The following is a 24,097-nucleotide window of genomic DNA, read 5'->3' on the forward strand; positions in this document are numbered from 1 at the left end:
ATGTTACTATCAATTTAGTTTCCCTCTATTTACACTGCTGCAAAGCAGTGGGACGTTCCTCCTCCGCCTTAGCGGAGGAGCTGCCACTGCCTCTTACTTTCAAATTGTGGCAGTTTGGTGTTACATGGCTGGCAGTATCATCAGGGCATTTCCCTAATCATACACTACCTGGCAGAAACTTTAAATGTAAATGGCAGGGCAGACAAACTTAGCTGGCGGATGGAAATTACACCTTGAGGTGGCGTAGGACGTCTTCAGAAATGGAGAGAACCTTGGCTTGATCTCTTCACCACCGCTGAGAATATCAACTCTCTTGCACGCTGAAGTTCTGTAGAATCCTCTCTCTCGGAGACGCATTCTGCCTAGAGTGGAGCATGGGACTCCTAAATTCCTTCCCGCTGCTACCTTTCCTGCCCCGAGATGTAAAGAAGATCAAGAACGAGTGGGCCTAAGGCATCCTAGTAGTTCTGATTGGGCCAGGACAGTGTGGTATGCGGAACCTATGGGCATGAGCATCTGTCCTTTGAGCTAGCTGCCGCCACAGGAGAATCCTCTATTGCAGCAGCAGGGCAGGGTCTTGCTCCTGAGCCTCCACAATCGACACCACTTGCGTGGAGATCGAAAAGCAGCATTTGACTGCATTTGATCTTCCTCCCAAAGTAGTGAATGTCTTGCTTACTGCCAGGCATCCTTCACAAAGTCTGTTCATGCTGATTGCTGGAACGAGTTTATGGCCTCTCATGGTCCCCGTAATACAGACCAGTTGCAGACAAGGGTGTATAATTGTGTGTTTTGTCTTTGGCCCAGCAAAGACTTGCAGTAGCACACTTAAAGATGATCTGTCGACCTTTCTGCCTTTTTAGGTCTTGGCTAGCGTAGGCTGCGCACATGCGCAGTCTCGCTGGCGAGATTTTATGTTTCTTAGTAGCGAGGGTAAACCCTGCCCCTCTTCTCCATTGGCTGGCTTCCTAAACGGCGGCAAGCCATTGGAGAAGAGGTTTCTGTGATGTCATTTTTTCCATCTAAGCCCCGTCTTTTTCGGATTGAGGAGCGTGTGTTTTCGTTTCTTTCTCATTCTTCTCCATTGGCTGAAATGTAACAACAACAGTCAAAAACACGCCCGTTGTTTACATTCCAGCCAATGGAGAAGAGGGAGAAAGAAAAACACGCCCCCTTATCATGAAAAGGACAGGGCTTAGTTCCTTCGTGTTTACCTCATCCTCGTCGCCTCCTCTCCCCCCACCCCTCTTCTCACCTCTCTCCTCTCCTCGGCTCTCCCCTCCTCGGCTCTCCCCCTCCCGTCCTGGCCGGTGCGCTCCCTGGCTGCCGCTGGGCTCTGTGTGTGCCCGCCTTCCGCCGGCTCCTTCTCCCCCCCCCTTCCCCGGCCGAGACAGAGCGCCAGGCCAGCCACCGCCTCCAGACCAGCCTGAGCCACCTTCACGCCCCCCAGGCTCTGGAGCGCAGTCCCGCGCTCCCACTATGGTGCTTCTTCTCGAGCGGGAGAGCAGCGGGCCGCCTCCATTGCTGGTCTTATGGTGACCGGGGTGTGGGGTTTTAATTAATTATGGCAGATGGATGAGTTCGGGAGGCCGCAGGTTTCAGGCTCTTTCCCCTAGGCTGTTCCTTCATTCGAGGATGGGGCCGCCTTGAATTAGGTGAAGTTGAATAGAGGCATCGGTGCTTAAGGCAACAAGAATTTACAATGATATATTTGGATGACTGCATTGGCACTGCGAGCCTTCTTAATTTAAATGTGGACTGCTTAAGTTCACGTGCCTTTTCATGCATCATATAACGTTTTTTCGCACACGGTTGTTCTTGTTAAATTGTGGTATTGCGGGTGAAGCGCCAACGTACAAGCTGTTCCTCCGCTCTGCTCCCGCCCCATTTACAACATACATTACGGTAATGCACGAGGGAAACATTTTGGAACAGCGCTCAGCCTCCCCTCCCCAGGCGATGCAACATGCGTGATTCTTTGCTACTGAGGAGAGCGTGCAACACTGCAAAATTCATGAAAGATTTGAGCCCTCATCAATCCTGATCTTATATATTATCCACATCCTCGCGCTTTCAAAATGCCTCACAACTCCAGCTCTCCTCTTTCCATAAATCATTAGCATAGTGCTCATGTAAATCGCCTCAATACCTTCGGGTCGAGTTTGCGCTACATAAATCTGCAATACAAGACATACAAAACAAAACGCAAGGTTGATTTACCTGTAATGTTTTTAATCATATCCCGTTTTTACATGTCCTTTCATGTATTAGTATGGCAAAATGTATACGCTACTGTTGGGACCGAGGCTTTCATGGTAAAGAGTCGTTAAACAGTTTAAAGCTGTTGTGGCACTTTTGGCTAGAATTTCTTTTATTGTATTTCTACTTTCTGTCATTTTATACAAAATCATAAATACCCATGATTTTGGTACAGAAATTCTAGAAACGCCAAGGCAAAACAACGTGTTGCAGCAGCAAGAGCCATTCCCTGTTCTCCACTTTTGTTTAAGTTGAGGGTAATCCGAATACACTTCCGGGCAAGTCGTAAAAACATTCCGGTTCGTGGATTTTTTTGAAGGCGTTGACTTCCGGTGAACGCAGCTTTCTTCGGTGTTCTGTTTACACCATGGCACACTTTCTGCATTCAAACTTCCGGGGACTCGTGGGAGCGGATAGTTTCTAATTTCATGGAAATGGAAGAGCTCCAGCGAAGCCTCCTGCAGCGGAAAAGGCTGCCTCTGGTCACTCAGCTGCAGGTGGCCGATCTCTGGGACCTCCTGTTGCAGAAAGGGCTGTTCACTCAGGACATGATCAAAGACATTCGGGTACGGGTGGGCATAGCTTCTGCGTTTTTGCTTTGCTTGTGTGTGACATTTCCATATTCTCAGTGTGTTTAGTATGGGTAAAGTTTCAGTACATTATGTGTCATCCCTCGAGTAACACATTAGCACAAATAGCGCTATTATGTGGTTCTACTGATGAGCACTCCAATGGCCATTTTAATACACATAACTAACCAGACAATACAAAAATCACAAACTCTTCAGGGAAGTAAGTGTACTGACTTATGTTCTGATCCCAAAGGGTCCACCCCCACCCCTCCAGGCACACACCCACACCGCCCTCTGACATATCGGCGGTGTTTGTGACTGAGCCGCCTCTGCTCTGAAGCCCGGTAATACACGGTAGCCAGGTAGCTTCGGCTATGGGCCCAGGGAGTCTTGAGGCGGGGGTGTTTTCAGGCTCCGCTTTGGTCTGGGGTGGGTGAACGCTGGTCATGTCTGGACCACTGAGGGGCGTCCGCCCACCCACCCCTTGTTCGTGCCTGCTCTCTGCGCCTCAGAGGCAGATCAAAGTCTCATCTGGTGGTGGGTGGGAGGGACGCTGAAGGGGCCCTTTGAAGTTAGATGGAGAGTGAAACTTTCCCTAAGGCACAGCCCCGCCACATTCAATACTGTATGTGGCTCTGTGTGTGTGTGTGTGTGTGTGTGTGTGTGTGTGTGTGTGTGTGTGACTCTGTGTGTGGCTCTGTATGTCTGTGTGTGTGTGTGGGGGGCTCTGTGTGTGTGTGTGTGCGTGCGTGTGTGTGTGTGTGTGTGTGTGGCTCTGTGTGTGTGGGGGGGGCTCTCTGTGTGGGTGCAAATGCAATAGGGCTCGCATTCGCGAGAGATTAAGCTATTGGCATTGTAAATGACAATGCCATTTATTTATATGTTTTAAAAACAAAAACATAAACAAAAATAATGTCATGAGCAATGCCAATAGCTCTAACTTTAACAAAGACGAGACCATTGCATTGTAAATGCTTGTTGTGTTTACTGAAACAACCGTCCTTGTTCAATCACTTGTTGTGATGTGAGTTCCCAAAGGATTAATCCACATGTTTTCTCTTAAACCCTTTGTGATGCCACAGTTGGACCTTACTTTGGTCCTTAATGTTCTTATGTGCTTTCCTTTTGGGAAGCTGCATGTCTGTCCTCTGTCTCCTGACCCTGAAGCTGGTCTTTCTCATTGCTGTAACTTGGGCTTGTTGTATGAGTAAACTTCAGCTCTGTCATTCCAGCTAGCCTACACCACCACCTTTCTAGATAGACTAGTGCAGAGGTCTAGATCGACCTTTCTACCAAACACTGGAACTCTCTTTTATGTTGGACAGTCCTTCAAGTTTCTGATGTTCTTTGCTTCCCCCCTCAAAAGAGGAGAGGAGACTCCATTGTTTAGACCCAAAAAGTGCTGACATTTTAAACTCACTCCTTTGGAAATCCTCGTGGCAGCAGGATCCTTGCGACCTGTGGTTAATCTATTATAACAGGCTCACTATTGATAAGCCTTGGATGGAGGATTGAAAATCCGTTTTTTCTCCTGACTACATTCCAGTGGAATAACTTTAGTCATCTTTGACCTGTACGGAATGGGAATTGCCCTTGTATAAACCAAAATTGGAAACCTTGTATATATATACAAAACACGAATGAAAATGTTCCAGCCTGAATTTTAAATAAACTTTGATGCTCAATGAAATGTTTCTGTCCTGAAGATGACCGCAAATTTCTGACTGTGGTTGAAACGCCGTCGACGCACCTGTGGCTTATAAATTTTAGTGCACACATAAATGTTGTATATGTTGTACCCTTTTTCCCATAACATAATTACGGTTTGCCACATGTTTGGTTTCTTTTATATGTCTTTTATTTTTGTATAAACCAACAAGTATATTGTTTGAGCGCACTATTTATAATAAATTTGTGATATTTTTTATCTTTTGTTGACAGTGTTGATTTATGTCTCCCTTCCTCTTTCTTTATTCCCTTTTTCCTGTTTTTCTTTTTTCTGTTGAAAAGTGAAATTTATTTGCACTTGATTAATCGCATAATTGTGATTTGCTATTGGTCTCCTGAACTATTGTTTGGAATACTTATTGTCTGCCCCTGGTTCAGGTTGGTGGGTTGCCTCTGTGGTTGTGGATGACATTTTAAATTGATCATACCAAAGACCCTCGGGTGGCAATCAGCACTTTGTGGGATTCTCTTAAGCAAAGAAAGGCATGACAGTGCAGAAGAGGATATTATCCAAGTTTATCTGCCTTGTGCTGCCCAAGAAACTGCCTCAACAAAGATTGAGGGCTCATCCTAGGAGGTCCAAGGCTGCTATCACTGCGCTGGCAGCTGTAGTGCCTGTCGTTGATATTTGTAAGGCCACAACGTGTGCGTTGGTGCCCATATCTATGAAGCATATTGCCTTGACAGCTAGGTCTGGTTAGAGGGGCTTTTTGGCCCTTTAGTCCTGCAAGACTCTTTGATCGGAGTCATTCCACAGCTCCACCACCGGGGACAAGACTGCTTTGTTATCTATTCTAAGCGTGAGGAATTAGCGGTTAGAAGTATTCTTCAGAATAACAAGTTAGTTACCTTTGGTAACTCTCTTTCTGATGGACATTTAATCTAACCGCAGATTCCTCCCTACCTTCCTGCTTCCTCATCCTTGGAATGGAATCCTTCAGAACTAAAAACGTACCAAATTTGAGATCTGCACATTGGCAAAATTAAATTGTTTTTTAGCTTTGTGTCCAAGGGAGTGTAAAGAAAGAAACTGACATCAGCGCGCTTGGGAGGCACTTACATGCAACTCCAGCTGTCATTTCCAGCCTTCAAATCCAGGAAGGAGCAGAGTTGAAGTGGAGAGTCACGTGACACCACCAACTGGCGCTCAAGGGCTATACTGCAAAATCTTGCAGCTCCAATTTTACGTCTTGGAATATACTAAACATCAGGAATATGTGATTTACAAAGAGTATCCACCAGAAAACACATTTCCGAAGGCCAGTAACTTGTTCTACTGTCTTCCTGAATAGCAAATTAGTTCTGAGAACTATTGCATTTATACCGCTATTTATAGCAAAGCTGTTGTTAGACCATTCATTTGCAATTATTTCCCACAAGACATCCAACAACAGTAGAACTCGGTGGACAAGATTAAATATTGTGTTCAGTACAAGGAAATAGGAGCCACACGGTCTCCAGACCAGCTAGCCTACATCTTCAAAGATAGATTGCGGAAACCTGTTAACCTGCAATTATAGCCACTACTCTTCAGATTCTGCAAGAAGGCTGCGAATTCCAAAAGGATGTTCTCTTTGGAGAATGTTTGTTACAGATGGGTGTTTCCCATTTAGCAGTGTGTTTAGCAGCCAGATTTATCTTGGGCATACTGTGTGGGCATGTTACTGGTCGTGCCAAGCCCAAAACACAATCTGAGTTCTGGCAAAAGTATGATTCAGAAGCACAAACTTTCTCCAAGCATAGCCAAGCTCACGATTATGCTCAACATTGCATTCAGTAGAAGTGGGTGATATCAAGAATCACCTTAGACTGTTTGTTTAAACTCTGTTCAAAGTACAGCTATTTGTAATGCTGAGGAGCAGTCTTATCGAAGATTACCTCAACTATCCAACAGTGCTACTTTGAGAACTTTTTCCTGGTGTCTCAGTGCAGTATGTGGCTGCTGCGTTCCAGTTGTTAAATTTTATTACATTTACCAACAGTGACCTGGGACCAGAATAAGTTGAATGATTCAATCTTTCCCATTTTCCCATTTTAGAAATAGACTTATGCAGAGTCAGTGGTTTACGTTATAAAAGAGAAGTATTTTAATCTACATAATAAACATATACTACATTTGAAACTAAGTGGAAACCATAAGTCTTAACATTCAGGGTTAGAGTTCTGCTCCCAAAAAGTATAAAAGCATAAATTAACAGTTACTATTGTAGTCTATAGGCAATGATTGCCTATGAAGTTGGTTGTGAAGCTCTGCCCAGCTATACGGATCAACATTAGGCTAAAACGAATGTTCTCTTCTAGTGTTATGAGACTGAAATTGAGTAACTAAAGCAATATAACATAGTGCTGTACTTCAAGTTAGACAATATTTGCAGTTATTTGGTTTCAGTAGCTTGTGGCTATATTTCATTCATGGGATGTGACTAATGCACCTGCTATGAAATCCAATATTCCCCAAACTGCTAGTGGACCCATCCAAGCGGCAAAGGGACCAGCACCCTTGTAGGTACACAGGAGGGGTTTGGTTATGGGTGCTTCTTGTCGGTGTTAGAAAGTGCTCTCTTTCTGCATGGTTGCCCCCACTTTTGGCTGAATTGCTGATGTACTTTGACTGAGTGTGCCCTGGGCTCCTGCTAATCAGGTACCAGGGCCTATGCTCTTTACCTAAAACTGTATTGAACCCTACACCCTTGTGGGAGGGCGGGTTTGATATACAGGCGAGGAGACTGTATAAATTTGCGAAAAGAAAGATTTTTATTTTCACTAGTGGAGGTACCAGGGGTGGTCGGTGTTCTTGCTTCTTGTTCTTCGTCCGAAGATGTTTGGGAAGATCCCGAGCTGGACGATAATCCCACGGATGTAGGTATTTGCTCTTCTTTCTTGGTGGAAGGATGGGGTCCCCGAAGGCTCATAGGAGAAAGAAAGGAGGAAGCCGTGAGATAAGGGCTTTCTACTTATACGAATATTTGACCCTTCACCACACCTTTTGTGCAGAACGTCGTGATCCTCTGAAGCCTGAATAGTGAGGGAAGGAAGGGGAGGGTATTTAATTAGTGCCTAAAGGGATTTTGGGAGTGTGACTTGTGACTTATTACAACATATCAGGAAGGGGATTTATACAGACTGGCACAAGTTATGGGATCAAAAGTAATGTCAAAATGCTGCCTGAATGTCCTGCAAAATCCCCTGTGTCCCGAGGTCTGGGTACGTTCTCCCTCTAACCCAACCCTGCCACCCACCTTCCTCTATCCTCCAGCCGTTAGTACTCTCCGGCTCCGCAGCAACTCTCCAGAGTTGCGACCACTACCCAGCATCCTCCGGACACCACCAGTCCTCGCACCGGCTCTCGTCTTGTTCTCCGGTCTCGTCTGGTTGGGTCTCGTTCACGCCTTCGGGTCCCGCGTCTTCTCCCTCGGGTCCCACGTCTTCTCTCTCTGGTCCCGCGTCTTCTCTCTTTTTTTTTTTTTTTGTAACTCTGTTTATTGCACAAGAGGGCAATCCACTTCCACATACAGACATAGCAAGGTAAATATCGAAATGTTTTCGTGGTGTCAATGACCAATAATGAAATGTATCACAGAGGGATTGCCAACTACTAGAATGACACAGTGCAATAATACATTTTTGCTTTTTGACGAAACTTGAAATAAAAAGAAAAACCATATAGAATCCAAAGAAAAAATTACAAGCAACATGCAAACAGTAAGTCATAGCAATTAGGTTGCGAGTACAGTAGAGCAGCTCAGTCAGCACTAAAAAGGAACAATTCCATTCTCTATGTGGAGCAATAGGAAATGAAAACATCAGGGCCTGCAGGTACAGGCCGGGCCACCGCCCAGCACCATAGGAGTGACAGCCGAGTTCACCCATTAAGGAGGCAACACCCAAGGGAGTGCATGCGTCTTTCCCACCACCCACTGGGGTGCCCGGTAGCAATGTGCTGCAGTGCAGATCTTATGCGTCCCGCAGAAAAATAACAATGGAGGCGGTTTCCGCGTGGATGCGGGGCCCACCCTAGCCCACCCCCGTAGGAACAAAGGGATTAACCGTTCGGGACTGTGCCTCCTGAGCGAGCCTCGCCAAATACCTCCGGTATAACTCCCATATGTCATTCGGTCTGGAAGCAAGTGGAATCTGTTCAGAATATTCAACACTGTTGACGTTACAATAGGCCAAACTACGGTGCCAAGCGCGGACAGTCGGAGCGCGCCTAGCACACCAGAGCAATGCCACCTCTCGCTTGGCCAAAAGAAAGCCAATGGATGCCAGCTTTCGAAGGGGACGCGAGAAGTCTGCAACATAACCAAGCAGCGCAATTTCGGGGATGGGTTGCAAGTCCATGCCCAGTATGTCTCCCAGAACCCGGTGCACTTGTAGTCAGTCAGTTTCGAGCAAGTCCAGGAGAGATGGGCGAAGTCCGCCTGTGGGGCTTTACATTTAGGGCAGTGGTGCGACCTGCTAGAGTCAATTCTATGTGCAAGTGCGGGAGTGTGATACATCCTCCTCAGGAACTTAAAGTGTATGAGTTTATGTCTGGTGTTAATGGACACTTCTCTCGTGGTGGAACAACACGCCGCCCATTGGTCATCCGTGATCTGGATGCCCAGGTCGCTCTCCCAAGCGGAGCGCACCGCTGCGTCAGAGGAGGGGACCGAGGCAAGGCACATCCTGTAGAGCTTAGAGACAACATGCGCCCCAGACTGGTTCTGTATGATAAATGTGAGTGCAGGGGTGTCATCAGGAGGGAGCGGATATGTGGGGAATTCAGCCCTAAGCATTGAGCGAAGCCTAGTCAGAGTGAATGAGTCCATAAATGTCCTATCTGTGAAACGGTGATCCTCCGTGAGGGAGAAAGCATGGCCGTCTGGGAAAAGATCGCCGACCGTGTGCAGTTGGAATTTGGACAGTGTGCGCCGAACCACCGATTCGCCTGTAATGGGGAGCCAGTGAGGGTTGGGCAATGGTAGAGCAGGTGAATATAGCTTCTCAACATGAAGCAGGCGTCGCAGTTTGTCCCAAGCCCAACATGTAGTGGATAAAGGCTGTATGTCTTGAGGGTCCAGAGGGAGTCCCCTAGGTAGGATGGAAGGGAGGGCCACAGGGAGGGCCAAATCAGCTTCAGGTTTCAGATGTGGAATTCTGGCATCCGGGTGAAACCAGGGGTAAGCGTACGAGCCCTGTGCTACTAAGTAATAAAGATAGAAATCCGGCACGCCAAACCCTCCACGCTCGTAAGGAAGTGTCAGAGTGCGCCAGGCCACCCGTGGGTTCCTACCGCCCCATACCAAACGCAGCAGCAAGGAGCAAAGTTGAAATAAAAAAAATCTTGGTGAGGGGGATCGGAATGTTATTGAATAAATACAAGAACCGGGGGAGGACAATCATTTTTATGATGGCAATCCGGCCAGCCATAGACAGTGGGAGGCGGAGCCAGCGTTCCGTGTGATCCTCCAAAAAATCGAGGGCATGACCATAATTCAAACGGACAATGGAAACTGTGTCCAGGTGGATGTGAATCCCCAGATATTTCACAGAGTCGGCGCACCACTCTAGAGGAAACGAACAGTTCCACTGCAAGGTGGAGGGGGTGAGTGGAAAAATGACCGATTTATGCCAATTTATTCTAAGGCCCGAGAAGTCGCCAAAACGGGCAATCTCTGACAACAGCGGCTCCAAGTTGGACTGAGGAGTCCGAACATACAAAACCGTGTCGTCGGCATATAGCGAGAGGAGCAGTGGCCCGGTGCGGAACTGGAGCCCCCTGTGGAGGTGTTTGTCCGGAAAATGTCGTACCAGAGGGTCCATCGCGATGATGAACAGGAGCGGGGATAGAGGGCATCCTTGTCGGGTACCTCTTGAGAGCGTGAAGCTTTCAGTAATGGTGCCATTCAATCGTATCCGGGCGGTGGGAGCCGAGTACAGTAACTCCACAGTCGCCACAAACATCTCAGGCATTCCCATTCGTCTCATGATTGACAATCCAGCGTCTTCTCTCTCTCTCCTTATTCTGAGGTCTGTACACAGGGTCCGTCTTCCCTTCTCGGTGTACTACCTACCTCCCGCGTTTTATCAATTTTGGCCGCCTCCTCTTGCTGGTGCCCTCCTTTCATTGGTCCCCTTGAAGTGTTTCCGGTTTCTGTAGGCGGTCCTTCCGGGTCAGAGCCGACTCCAGTGTTTGGCTGTGGGTAAACATGAGAGGAGTATGGTTGCGTTTTAACCAAGTGCCGATCTTGAAGTACAGCCTGATTTGTCAACTCTCCCCATGGTGACACCCTGGTAAGTTCGTCAATGTCCTCCCGTTCCTCACAACCCAATTGGCATCTCTGGACACAGGTCCGCCCCTGGTAAATGGTACCACAGGTACCCAGGGCACTGTGACCAGAGAAGGCTTCTAAGGGCTGCAGCACTAATTGTGCCACCCTTAGAGGTCCTGTACCTCACACACTGCCTTTGCAGGCTGCGTGTTTTAGTGCAGAACAAAGTGAAGAGTCGACATGGCACACATCACTATGTGCCATGCCTACAAACCACTGCCCTGGCATAGATCATTCACCCCTCTAGCTGGGTGTGCTATATCAGTGGTGAGGGTACAGGTGCATGAGCCCTGTACCCCTACAGTCTGTAAGTCCATTCTTAGACATTGTAAGTGCAGTGCTGCCATTAAGAGTATATGGTGCTGGAAGTTTGTCATTGCGATCTCCACAGCACCAAAATGGCTACACTGAAAACTGAGAAGTTTGGTATCAAACTTCTCACACATTAAACCCAAACTGATGCCAGTGCTGGATTTAAAGAAAAATGCACACAGAGGGCATCTTAGAGATGCCCCCTGAAAACTAACCCACCACTACTGTCCAGGTTGAGTGGCTGCTTTCAGCTGCCACCACCAGAGATGTTTCTGGACCCCTGGGTCGAGAGCCTGCTGCTCTCTGGGGCCTGGAACAATGCACATCCTGGGACGAAGTGCCAAGCCTCCTCCCCCAGGATGGGCATGGTTCAGAAAGGTGAAGCTTCAAAGGCTTGCCGCCTTTCTGACCGTCCCCATTGGTTCTGACCCCCACTTAGGGCGGGAAAACTAGCAAGAAAAACAAGTGAGGAATAGAGGTGTGCACACCTCTGCCAACTCCTTCCCTCAGGTGGGGGAAGCGAGTTGAAGCACAACTCTCAGTACACCCCATCTTTAAGATGGAGAGACTCAGCCAATCAGGGGCAGGGACATGCCCCCTCCCAATGAAGGGTGGCTTATTAGGGAGGGTACCCAACTCAGGGAAGGGACCCATTGGTCCCTGCCTTTTACCTACCTGTAACACCCCTAAATCTGGTATTTAGGTGCACCCCTGAACCTTGCTTCCACAGATCCAGACAAGAAACCAGAAGAAAAGGACCGTGCAGCAGCTAACAAGAGGAAGATGCCCAATGACTTGGTCCCAGCTCCACCGGCCTGTCTTCCCCTCGAACCTGCTCCTGCAAACTCCTGGTGTGTCCTGCAGCCAGCAACCTCAAAAACCTCGGAGGATCTGCCTGCCTTCATTTCCAAAGACTGCTTCTCCCGTGAACACCGGATTTGTTCAACTGCAACCTCTGGCAGCAGCCGGAAACCGCGAATCCGCCTCATTTTGCACCCGCCGTCCACGGCCCGAGCTCCAGTGGGCAAACAGCACAAGGAGGTAACCCCAGCGATCCTGAACCAAGATCTGGCGACCCCATACCAGCCGATGCCTGCAGCCTAAATCCAGAAGGCCCCCCTAACCGCGACCAGGAGCTGGTAGGAAGATCGGACCCCAAAAGGCACCCCTGCACCCAAAGCCCCATGCCCTTGGGTGCCCAAAACACTGGTGCCTAACCAACCCCTAACTTCCCAACTTACCTCCTGAAGTGGTGGTTGCACCCAGAAGTCCTTATTCTCCCTGCCCGCAGTGCATTTGCAAACCAGTGGTTCTCCATTGGAAACAGGGCATCCGACCTCGAAACAGCCCCCTGCACCCGGCCACCCTAGTGCCGCTGAGGGTGCACCTTTGGTGCTAATTTGTTGCCCCATTTGCCCTGAGCTAAAGTCCAGGAGCTTTGCTCCTAAAACCCAGTGGGCTGCTTGCCAGTAGCCACCAACCGGAGGCTCCCTATCCCGCATTGGATAACATTGGGCCTCAACACTCTGCACCCGGACGCCCTAGTGCCGCTGAGGGTGTAAAAAAAGTGCATCACTGACCCTGGGCGACCACTGAATCTACCCCCAGAACCTCAACTCCCACTACCGATACGTACCTAAAAAACGATAACCATATTTTCCTCCGTAGGATAACATTGACACTTTTTCCTGAAAAAGTTAAGTGTGGAGTTTTGAAACCTAAAGAAATTCTCTAAAATTGTACGATTTAACAAAAACGCTTTTACTCACCTGTGTACCGGAAATGTCCCAGTGCTCTATCCAGGCATACAGCACTGAGTAAGAAAAGTAATCCAGAAGTAACTTACCTGCTATTTTACTGAAAATCTCATTCAAATCTATGTACCTTATTTACAAGTGATTGCATTTCTCTGAAACAATACTGTAAGTCAAACCATAGTACATTTACAATTGCAAGTGAACTGTTTTACAATCAGCATTTATTACTGTAAAGTATTTATTGCTTACCTGTGCCAGGCTTGCTTGGTTCTAGAAATAAATAACTAAAAGAATATTTTCATACAAAAACTTTTGGTCTGAAATTCAGTCTTTGAGCGTGTGAATTCATTTGCTGACGGAGTGTGTACTACAAGTTCTTAACACTACCCTCTGATAAAGCCTTACTGCTTGCCCACACTACTACAAATAGAGAATAAGGTTCTATCTAACTTTTACCTCTGCCCACCTTTGGGTGTTCCACTGGACTCTGTGCACACTATACCTCACTTTGGTATAGTATATACATAGCCAGCTTCCTACAGTCGGGCACTGTAAATTGGAGTCTCATTAGTCAAGTAGTCATCGAGCTAGCTTTAGGGAATTGTGGCTGGCCCAAGTACACCTAGAATAAATGTTTCTAGATGGCAATAGATAAGGGACCGGGATCTGGGACCCACGGGTCACTGTCACAGTTTTTCATAGGTGGAGTGCCCAGAGGCACAGGTGCACCTAGTGCTGGTCACAGGACTGGACACAGCAAAATTGGAAACCGGTCATTTCCTGGGGTTCAAACATTGGAATCTTTGGAACTTCTTGGGCTAGAAAATGCAGTTAACTGTTCTTGGCGTGGCCTCTTCCAGGGACTACCCCAATGCCCGACTGACTGCTCAGGGGGAGCAACTAGAAGATACGGCACTGGTATTGGTGGAGGACAGGGCCTAAGACCAGCTCAACCTTGTTGGGGAACAAAGTAATTTGGCTTTCTCTGTAGCCTGACATCGACAAGCAGACATACTTCATGTCCTGGACAGCTAACTCAAGTGCTGTAGTTCTCCAGAGCAGACTTTGTACTACAGCTAAAGCTAAAAGATCTCCGAAGTCAGTTGAGTTCTTTACTTGGCTGATGCAAAGTCATCCTTGCTGTAAGCTGGCGCCCAGGATGATCCTCTAGTAGGCATGACCCTGTCTTTAGGTGGGTCCAGTCCTTAGTCCTAGTCTGGGCATGAGAGTGACAACCCTCAGAGGGTCTACTTGTTAAGAGAAACATTGTTACCTGCATATTCACTCTCTCCTGAAGAGCAATCTGCCTTCCTATCAGCTCCTAGTACTGGTATCAGCTTGGAAGGAAAAATAGTTGGCTCCAGACTCTCAGGCCCTTGCTGCAGGAGATGACCATCACCTAGGGAATTGGGTAAAGGGTGAGGGGGTTGAGAGGAGAGGTTTTATTCATCCTAGTGGGGGTAACCTGAGCTAAACTAGGGAATGAAGAAGGCTACTTCCTCAGCTGTCCAGACCTCTGTGAGGATCTGGGAAGGAAACTGGGGAGCTCAAATGTCCAGCAGGACAAATACTAGCTTGGTTTACAGCAAGTCCACTGCCTACAAGTTCATCCTTACCCAGTGAAACACACGTTCTTGACAATGCGCACATGCAACATCATTGCATGTCCCGGTCATAGTACCCAAATACCCCAGTGACACAGAGTTAACAAGGAGGTAAAAAAAGGCCTAATATCCATGACTATGCTTGACTGCTACCAATGACAGTTTGGTAGCCTGGGTGGAGATGACAGTAACAAGAGTCTGAAAAAGATAAGTGCACTTTGAGTGCCCCTCTCAACAAGAAGACCTACTCTGATGTCTCAGAATGTTTCTACTCCCTGAGGGTAGAACACAGAGCAAACTAGAAAAATGCTCAAGGCATGCTCTTCCAAGCATGCTGAGGACTTATGTTCCAACAGCTTCACAATGAGCTGGTCGTTGTACTACATCTCTTAATATTCACAGTTCTATTTGATGCCTGGAATCACTTATGTTATCTTTGTTCCTTATTCTTCTGTAACATATTTGCTGGATATCGACAGCAGATGGCATTCATTCTAAACGGATCCTACAACTGCTCCTGGCATATCTGCAAACATACAACTTAGCTGTGTATTAACTGACACAGTATACAAAGAACCAGAGGTGCATATAATCCTCTTTTCAGGTGTATGGGAGCACAGTATAGTGCAAAGCCTTGTGGTTGGTCCCCTGGAGATGTAGAACAATCCAGAACCACGTTATATATGTTGAGCAACTTTATGGAATCTTCATATAGTGTAGAGGGTGACTACAAGTCCACTCATAGCAGCCAAAGAATATGGAAGTGCTGCCTACCAACTCCACAGCCTGTCTTCTATCAACTATGTATGCGATACAGTAGACGTCTTGCTTGTGCTCTGTTAATCTGACACGCAATGTCCTGTCACACTACATGTAATATTCATATAATATAAATTGCCCTATACTTGACCAATGCTAATGCCATTTTATCACTCACTAAAAATGTTATATTTGGTATTCTGAACTGCACACGTGCCCTTTTTGATATCATCTGTCCCCTACATTCTTAGAGCAGGTATTAATTAAGTCCTTATACAAGATTACATACTACTATGGAATCAAGTAACCAGTGCCCCTGCTTGAAAAAATACATTCTTATCAGTGCGATCTCTTCAAAAAACGCATTAAGTAAACTTTATTCTTTCTCAATTTAGATGATTACTTGGATCACGAAGACCTACCCTGTGGTTTGCCATCTCGCCATGTGTCCGATGCCGGCTTGGGTAAGTTAATGGCACTCCAGATCACTTGTGGAACAGCTCTTTATTCCTGTAACATAGTTTGCTCTATTGCAGTACACCCATACAGAAAATGATGTCCTTATGGCAAGAGTAGTTACTTGAAATTGTATGGGATGTATCCCCAAACCTTACAAATGGAGCTGGGCTGCCTGAAGGGATGGAATCAAAGTTTGAATTAACCTGTTAAGTGACCAGAAGGCCTAAGCGACCTAGAGAGTGATCTGTTGTATTTGGGTAGCAAACCGGGTCTATAGTAACCTGGGTAGAGGTGTCAGTTGAACACCGATAGGCTAAGGACTAAGGTGTGTCAGAATGTACTCTGCCTTTGTTGGGGCATTGTAGACTGATGTGAAACAGGTGGGCCCCAAGAAGAAGCAGAAAACAAAAGACTCAGTTGCCACAGGCTGTAGATCCTCAAAAAAGCAGCCGAGAGTAAAAGAGAGACCGCCAACTAAGTTGCCTAGTTCCAGACAGGTACAGGGAAAAATAAAGTATATGGTTGTTCACTGCCTGTATTCAGTGGACCAGAGACTGAGATTACCAGGATATTGGTCCTCGCAGGTAGTCCGCTACAGAGACACTGGTGCTTTGACACCTCCCACAAACACTCATTTTCCAACGCTGTCATGTTTGTAAAAAAAAAAACACTGAATTTGAATGAGATTGAGAGAGGAAAAAGCCTTTGTCCACAATACAGGGAAAATATTACGTTCACCAGAGACCTCCCTCGAAAATCAGATGTGGCATCTCTTGGCTTGTGTGGATGTCTTGAAGACTTGCTACCCAGGTTTAACCATTGTGTTCCAGAACTGATCTCTTCAGCTTTCCTTGCTCTTTGTAGGAAACTAGAATGTTGTTGCTGTTGTCACCCCACTTTCCCCCTATTGTTGAATACTAGGTGCTGGTTTTCAACTCTGACAATGCACTGAGACCTGCTAACCAGACCTCAGCGCCAGTGCTCTTTCGCCAAAAACAAGGTAAAATGATCGAATTTACACACTTTAACACCAGTGCAAGTCCCTAGTAAGTGTTACCACTGATACCTAGGGCATGGGTACTAAAGAGGGTCCCCCTTTCAAATTGCATGCATCCTGTCATTGCAGACTATCATGGTGCAAACCAGGAGTGAAAACACAACATGACACACTTACTGTGTGCCATGCCAAAGTCCCTGCATGTAATATAAGTATGTCACCCCTAAGAAGACCTTGTAGTTGTAAGGCAGGGTGCATTTTATTACATGTGAGGGCATATCTGCTTGAGCAGCTATGTCCCTGTGCTGACTAGTTCATTTACTAGATGGTAAAAGTGAACAGGGAAGCCATTTTAAGTAAATGTACTGGGCACTGGTCATTAGGAGTTCCCTAGCTACATGATGGCATCACTGAAACCTATGGTGTGCGGTATTAAACACCTTGCCTTAATAAATCCATACTGATCCCAGTATTGGATGTATTATGACCATAGAGGTGCCCCCAGAAACCTACTAGTCTTCTAGTGTGCTGGCTGACTGGTATTGTCCAGCCTGCCACCACAGACCGGTTAATGAGCCCCTGCAGGTGGGAGACCACACTCTCTGAGGCCAGAAACAATGCCTGCCCCCGTCACCTTTGATGTGTGACCCTGGGTTCCCCCAGACCTGAGAGATGCCACCCCCTGCCATTTGACACCAGGACAGGTGGGAAATTAGCTAGGCAGTAGGCGTGTTGCACTACCAGCCAAGTCACAAAAGGATTCCACCATTTTGTTTGTGGTGCAATTAGAAACTCTGGGACAGGGTTGTGCCCACTCCCCGCCGGAAGTGGTCATATGGGGGATGTAGTAACCGCAAGGGTGAGTAGCGCATTGACTACTACCTTTTACTCCCCTTGATGCCCCAAAATTCAGTATTTTGGTGCCCCCCTGACACCAGGGATGCAGATTCACCTGACCGAAGAAGGACAAAGAAAAGCTGAAGAACGAAAGACTAGCTATGGACTTGGTACCAAACCCTGCCTGCATGCTTCTGCCTCGACAATTGCAAAAAACAACAAGTGATGGACTGAATGTGGATCAATGTCACACACTCCCCCAGTCAAAAGATCTGGGCCCAAATCCATCGTTTTTTTGCACTCCACACCACCCTGGGTCAGATAATGGCTTTATGCAAATCAGCTCTGACCCTGTTGCCCCATGGGAACAGTCCAGTCCGAACTACAACAGCCATATCTTTCCCAGACCGGAATCAAGCATCCGAGGACCGGACCGGTTTCGAGGTAACACCTCTCTTCAGCCCGGCTAGCTTGACTCCAAGTGGTGTGGAGTGCCTGGGACCCACGTCTGGGCATCCCCAGCGCACTTAGGGCGGCAATTGCAAAAAACAACAAGTGATGGACTGAATGTGGATCAATGTCACACACTCCCCCAGTCAAAAGATCTGGGCCCAAATCCATCGTTTTTTTGCACTCCACACCACCCTGGGTCAGATAATGGCTTTATGCAAATCAGCTCTGACCCTGTTGCCCCATGGGAACAGTCCAGTCCGAACTACAACAGCCATATCTTTCCCAGACCGGAATCAAGCATCCGAGGACCGGACCGGTTTCGAGGTAACACCTCTCTTCAGCCCGGCTAGCTTGACTCCAAGTGGTGTGGAGTGCCTGGGACCCACGTCTGGGCATCCCCAGCGCACTTAGGGCGGCAATTGCAAAAAACAACAAGTGATGGACTGAATGTGGATCAATGTCACACACTCCCCCAGTCAAAAGATCTGGGCCCAAATCCATCGTTTTTTTGCACTCCACACCACCCTGGGTCAGATAATGGCTTTATGCAAATCAGCTCTGACCCTGTTGCCCCATGGGAACAGTCCAGTCCGAACTACAACAGCCATATCTTTCCCAGACCGGAATCAAGCATCCGAGGACCGGACCGGTTTCGAGGTAACACCTCTCTTCAGCCCGGCTAGCTTGACTCCAAGTGGTGTGGAGTGCCTGGGACCCACGTCTGGGCATCCCCAGCGCACTTAGGGCGGCAATTGCAAAAAACAACAAGTGATGGACTGAATGTGGATCAATGTCACACACTCCCCCAGTCAAAAGATCTGGGCCCAAATCCATCGTTTTTTTGCACTCCACACCACCCTGGGTCAGATAATGGCTTTATGCAAATCAGCTCTGACCCTGTTGCCCCATGGGAACAGTCCAGTCCGAACTACAACAGCCATATCTTTCCCAGACCGGAATCAAGCATCCGAGGACCGGACCGGTTTCGAGGTAACACCTCTCTTCAGCCCGGCTAGCTTGACTCCAAGTGGTGTGGAGTGCCTGGGACCCACGTCTGGGCATCCCCAGCGCACTTAGGGCGGCAATTGCAAAAAACAACAAGTGATGGACTGAATGTGGATCAATGTCACACACTCCCCCAGTCAAAAGATCTGGGCCCAAATCCATCGTTTTTTTGCACTCCACACCACCCTGGGTCAGATAATGGCTTTATGCAAATCAGCTCTGACCCTGTTGCCCCATGGGAACAGTCCAGTCCGAACTACAACAGCCATATCTTTCCCAGACCGGAATCAAGCATCCGAGGACCGGACCGGTTTCGAGGTAACACCTCTCTTCAGCCCGGCTAGCTTGACTCCAAGTGGTGTGGAGTGCCTGGGACCCACGTCTGGGCATCCCCAGCGCACTTAGGGCGGCAATTGCAAAAAACAACAAGTGATGGACTGAATGTGGATCAATGTCACACACTCCCCCAGTCAAAAGATCTGGGCCCAAATCCATCGTTTTTTTGCACTCCACACCACCCTGGGTCAGATAATGGCTTTATGCAAATCAGCTCTGACCCTGTTGCCCCATGGGAACAGTCCAGTCCGAACTACAACAGCCATATCTTTCCCAGACCGGAATCAAGCATCCGAGGACCGGACCGGTTTCGAGGTAACACCTCTCTTCAGCCCGGCTAGCTTGACTCCAAGTGGTGTGGAGTGCCTGGGACCCACGTCTGGGCATCCCCAGCGCACTTAGGGCGGCAATTGCAAAAAACAACAAGTGATGGACTGAATGTGGATCAATGTCACACACTCCCCCAGTCAAAAGATCTGGGCCCAAATCCATCGTTTTTTTGCACTCCACACCACCCTGGGTCAGATAATGGCTTTATGCAAATCAGCTCTGACCCTGTTGCCCCATGGGAACAGTCCAGTCCGAACTACAACAGCCATATCTTTCCCAGACCGGAATCAAGCATCCGAGGACCGGACCGGTTTCGAGGTAACACCTCTCTTCAGCCCGGCTAGCTTGACTCCAAGTGGTGTGGAGTGCCTGGGACCCACGTCTGGGCATCCCCAGCGCACTTAGGGCGGCAATTGCAAAAAACAACAAGTGATGGACTGAATGTGGATCAATGTCACACACTCCCCCAGTCAAAAGATCTGGGCCCAAATCCATCGTTTTTTTGCACTCCACACCACCCTGGGTCAGATAATGGCTTTATGCAAATCAGCTCTGACCCTGTTGCCCCATGGGAACAGTCCAGTCCGAACTACAACAGCCATATCTTTCCCAGACCGGAATCAAGCATCCGAGGACCGGACCGGTTTCGAGGTAACACCTCTCTTCAGCCCGGCTAGCTTGACTCCAAGTGGTGTGGAGTGCCTGGGACCCACGTCTGGGCATCCCCAGCGCACTTAGGGCGGCAATTGCAAAAAACAACAAGTGATGGACTGAATGTGGATCAATGTCACACACTCCCCCAGTCAAAAGATCTGGGCCCAAATCCATCGTTTTTTTGCACTCCACACCACCCTGGGTCAGATAATGGCTTTATGCAAATCAGCTCTGACCCTGTTGCCCCATGGGAACAGTCCAGTCCGAACTACAACAGCCATATCTTTCCCAGACCGGAATCAAGCATCCGAGGACCGGACCGGTTTCGAGGTAACACCTCTCTTCAGCCCGGCTAGCTTGACTCCAAGTGGTGTGGAGTGCCTGGGACCCACGTCTGGGCATCCCCAGCGCACTTAGGGCGGCAATTGCAAAAAACAACAAGTGATGGACTGAATGTGGATCAATGTCACACACTCCCCCAGTCAAAAGATCTGGGCCCAAATCCATCGTTTTTTTGCACTCCACACCACCCTGGGTCAGATAATGGCTTTATGCAAATCAGCTCTGACCCTGTTGCCCCATGGGAACAGTCCAGTCCGAACTACAACAGCCATATCTTTCCCAGACCGGAATCAAGCATCCGAGGACCGGACCGGTTTCGAGGTAACACCTCTCTTCAGCCCGGCTAGCTTGACTCCAAGTGGTGTGGAGTGCCTGGGACCCACGTCTGGGCATCCCCAGCGCACTTAGGGCGGCAATTGCAAAAAACAACAAGTGATGGACTGAATGTGGATCAATGTCACACACTCCCCCAGTCAAAAGATCTGGGCCCAAATCCATCGTTTTTTTGCACTCCACACCACCCTGGGTCAGATAATGGCTTTATGCAAATCAGCTCTGACCCTGTTGCCCCATGGGAACAGTCCAGTCCGAACTACAACAGCCATATCTTTCCCAGACCGGAATCAAGCATCCGAGGACCGGACCGGTTTCGAGGTAACACCTCTCTTCAGCCCGGCTAGCTTGACTCCAAGTGGTGTGGAGTGCCTGGGACCCACGTCTGGGCATCCCCAGCGCACTTAGGGCGGCAATTGCAAAAAACAACAAGTGATGGACTGAATGTGGATCAATGTCACACACTCCCCCAGTCAAAAGATCTGGGCCCAAATCCATCGTTTTTTTGCACTCCACACCACCCTGGGTCAGATAATGGCTTTATGCAAATCAGCTCTGACCCTGTTGCCCCATGGGAACAGTCCAGTCCGAACTACAACAGCCATATCTTTCCCAGACCGGAATCAAGCATCCGAGGACCGGACCGGTTTCGAGGTAACACCTCTCTTCAGCCCGGCTAGCTTGACTCCAAGTGGTGTGGAGTGCCTGGGACCCACGTCTGGGCATCCCCAGCGCACTTAGAGCGGCAATTGCAAAAAACAACAAGTGATGGACTGAATGTGGATCAATGTCACACACTCCCCCAGTCAAAAGATCTGGGCCCAAATCCATCGTTTTTTTGCACTCCACACCACCCTGGGTCAGATAATGGCTTTATGCAAATCAGCTCTGACCCTGTTGCCCCATGGGAACAGTCCAGTCCGAACTACAACAGCCATATCTTTCCCACACCGGAATCAAGCATCCGAGGACCGGACCGGTTTCGAGGTAACACCTCTCTTCAGCCCGGCTAGCTTGACTCCAAGTGGTGTGGAGTGCCTGGGACCCACGTCTGGGCATCCCCAGCGCACTTAGGGCGGCAATTGCAAAAAACAACAAGTGATGGACTGAATGTGGATCAATGTCACACACTCCCCCAGTCAAAAGATCTGGGCCCAAATCCATCGTTTTTTTGCACTCCACACCACCCTGGGTCAGATAATGGCTTTATGCAAATCAGCTCTGACCCTGTTGCCCCATGGGAACAGTCCAGTCCGAACTACAACAGCCATATCTTTCCCAGACCGGAATCAAGCATCCGAGGACCGGACCGGTTTCGAGGTAACACCTCTCTTCAGCCCGGCTAGCTTGACTCCAAGTGGTGTGGAGTGCCTGGGACCCACGTCTGGGCATCCCCAGCGCACTTAGGGCGGCAATTGCAAAAAACAACAAGTGATGGACTGAATGTGGATCAATGTCACATCTGACCCAGGGTGGTCCCCAGGCACTCCACACCACTTGGAGTCAAGCTAGCCGGGCTGAAGAGAGGTGTTACCTCGAAACCGGTCCGGTCCTCGGATGCTTGATTCCGGTCTGGGAAAGATATGGCTGTTGTAGTTCGGACTGGACTGTTCCCATGGGGCAACAGGGTCAGAGCTGATTTGCATAAAGCCATTATCTGACCCAGGGTGGTGTGGAGTGCAAAAAAACGATGGATTTGGGCCCAGATCTTTTGACTGGGGGAGTGTGTGACATTGATCCACATTCAGTCCATCACTTGTTGTTTTTTGCAATTTCTGCCTCGACAATGGCAAAGCCTCAACTCGTCCTGCAGCTGTGCATCCTTCAAAAGCCTCGGAGGGCTGACAGCACTTTGCCAACCCGTCCGCATTTTCCTTGAAGTGGAGGAGCCACTTGCTTGCAGGCACCAACTGCAATGTCCAATTCTCTGATCTTCTGACCCCCGGGTTCACCGACACAGCAGCACCCCAGGAGGAGATCACCATGCTCCAGGAGATCAGATCTGTCTCCCCACCAAGTTTGGAGACGCCCGATTCCCCAGGAGCCGCCCTGCACCAATACCTGGGATACCGGACCCCTGGCAGCAACCAAGTCTTGTTCAGCGTCCTGTCCAGACTCCAATACTGCCAAGACGGACCTACCAACGAGGGACATCAGCTTGACCGAAGCCAGCACAGAGAATGGCCCTGCTGTCCTGTTTTAGCCCCATCTCCAGCTCTACCTAACAAGTGAGAGTCTCTGACGCAAGTGACCCGCTGGACAAAACACCTCTGCACCTGAGCTCCACAGGCAGAGTCTGAGCCTACCGACAGTGCACCCTTGCTCTAGCAACCCTCAAGAACTGAGGCTGAGGATGAACTCTGTCCCTCTCTTCTGATGCTGGGTCCAAACACACTACTCTGTCCCCTGGGGCAACTTTGTCAGCCCCTTTCACATGCTACAATCTGACTTGTTACAGTTTAATTGGGCTGGCAGCCTGACCTAAATCTCCTTCCATAGTGTGTGCTACACCCTTATGGTGGTGGGCTGGGGTTCTCTGATATCCGCTTATACTATTGGTCTAGTGACTTTCTACCGGTCATTGACTGATTCTTCTCAGACCGTGGAGATTCTGCTATATCAGCGAAACTCAATGGATTGGAACACACTGTTTCTATGAATCTGTCCCCAGCCACCCGCTTGACCCTGCTCACTTGTCACCAGTCGTTGAAAAGGATCAGAAGGCACAGAGTGCTGAGGGCCATAAACATCTGTTCAGCGCCAACATGCCATTGGGTGAAAGTATGCTTTACAAATACATGTTATGTTACCTATGAAGCCGCTGTGGGCTGGGTTCTGGCTTTACCAGACTACTGCCTTAGGGGGCTTCAGGGCATGGGGCTCTATTGGCATCACAGCACTGGGAAATATCTGGCAGGGCACATCCAGCAGTGTTTCAACACATTGGTGTTCTCAACTAGCCCCACCCTACCTCGAATGGACAAGGGGGTGAACTTTGCCGCTGCTGCAGGAAAACATGTTTATAAATTCAGAGGGTGTCCGGAGA

The 24,097-nt window shown here is 48.6% G+C and overlaps 1 protein-coding gene across 1 annotated transcript in view; it reads left to right on the forward strand.

Annotated features, from left to right (window-relative positions):
- The window catches only part of NCAPH2 (non-SMC condensin II complex subunit H2), a 391,747-nt gene that overhangs the window by 275,092 nt on the left and 92,558 nt on the right, over positions 1-24,097 (forward strand). The window contains exon 17 of the mRNA XM_078677885.1: positions 15,701-15,769. Within this exon, the coding sequence (XP_078534011.1) occupies positions 15,701-15,769 (69 nt within the window). The remainder of the gene's footprint in view (positions 1-15,700; positions 15,770-24,097) is intronic.

Source organism: Lissotriton helveticus, chromosome 1_1, assembly GCF_964261635.1.
Source record: "Lissotriton helveticus chromosome 1_1, aLisHel1.1, whole genome shotgun sequence".
Lineage (NCBI taxonomy): Eukaryota > Metazoa > Chordata > Amphibia > Caudata > Salamandridae > Lissotriton > Lissotriton helveticus.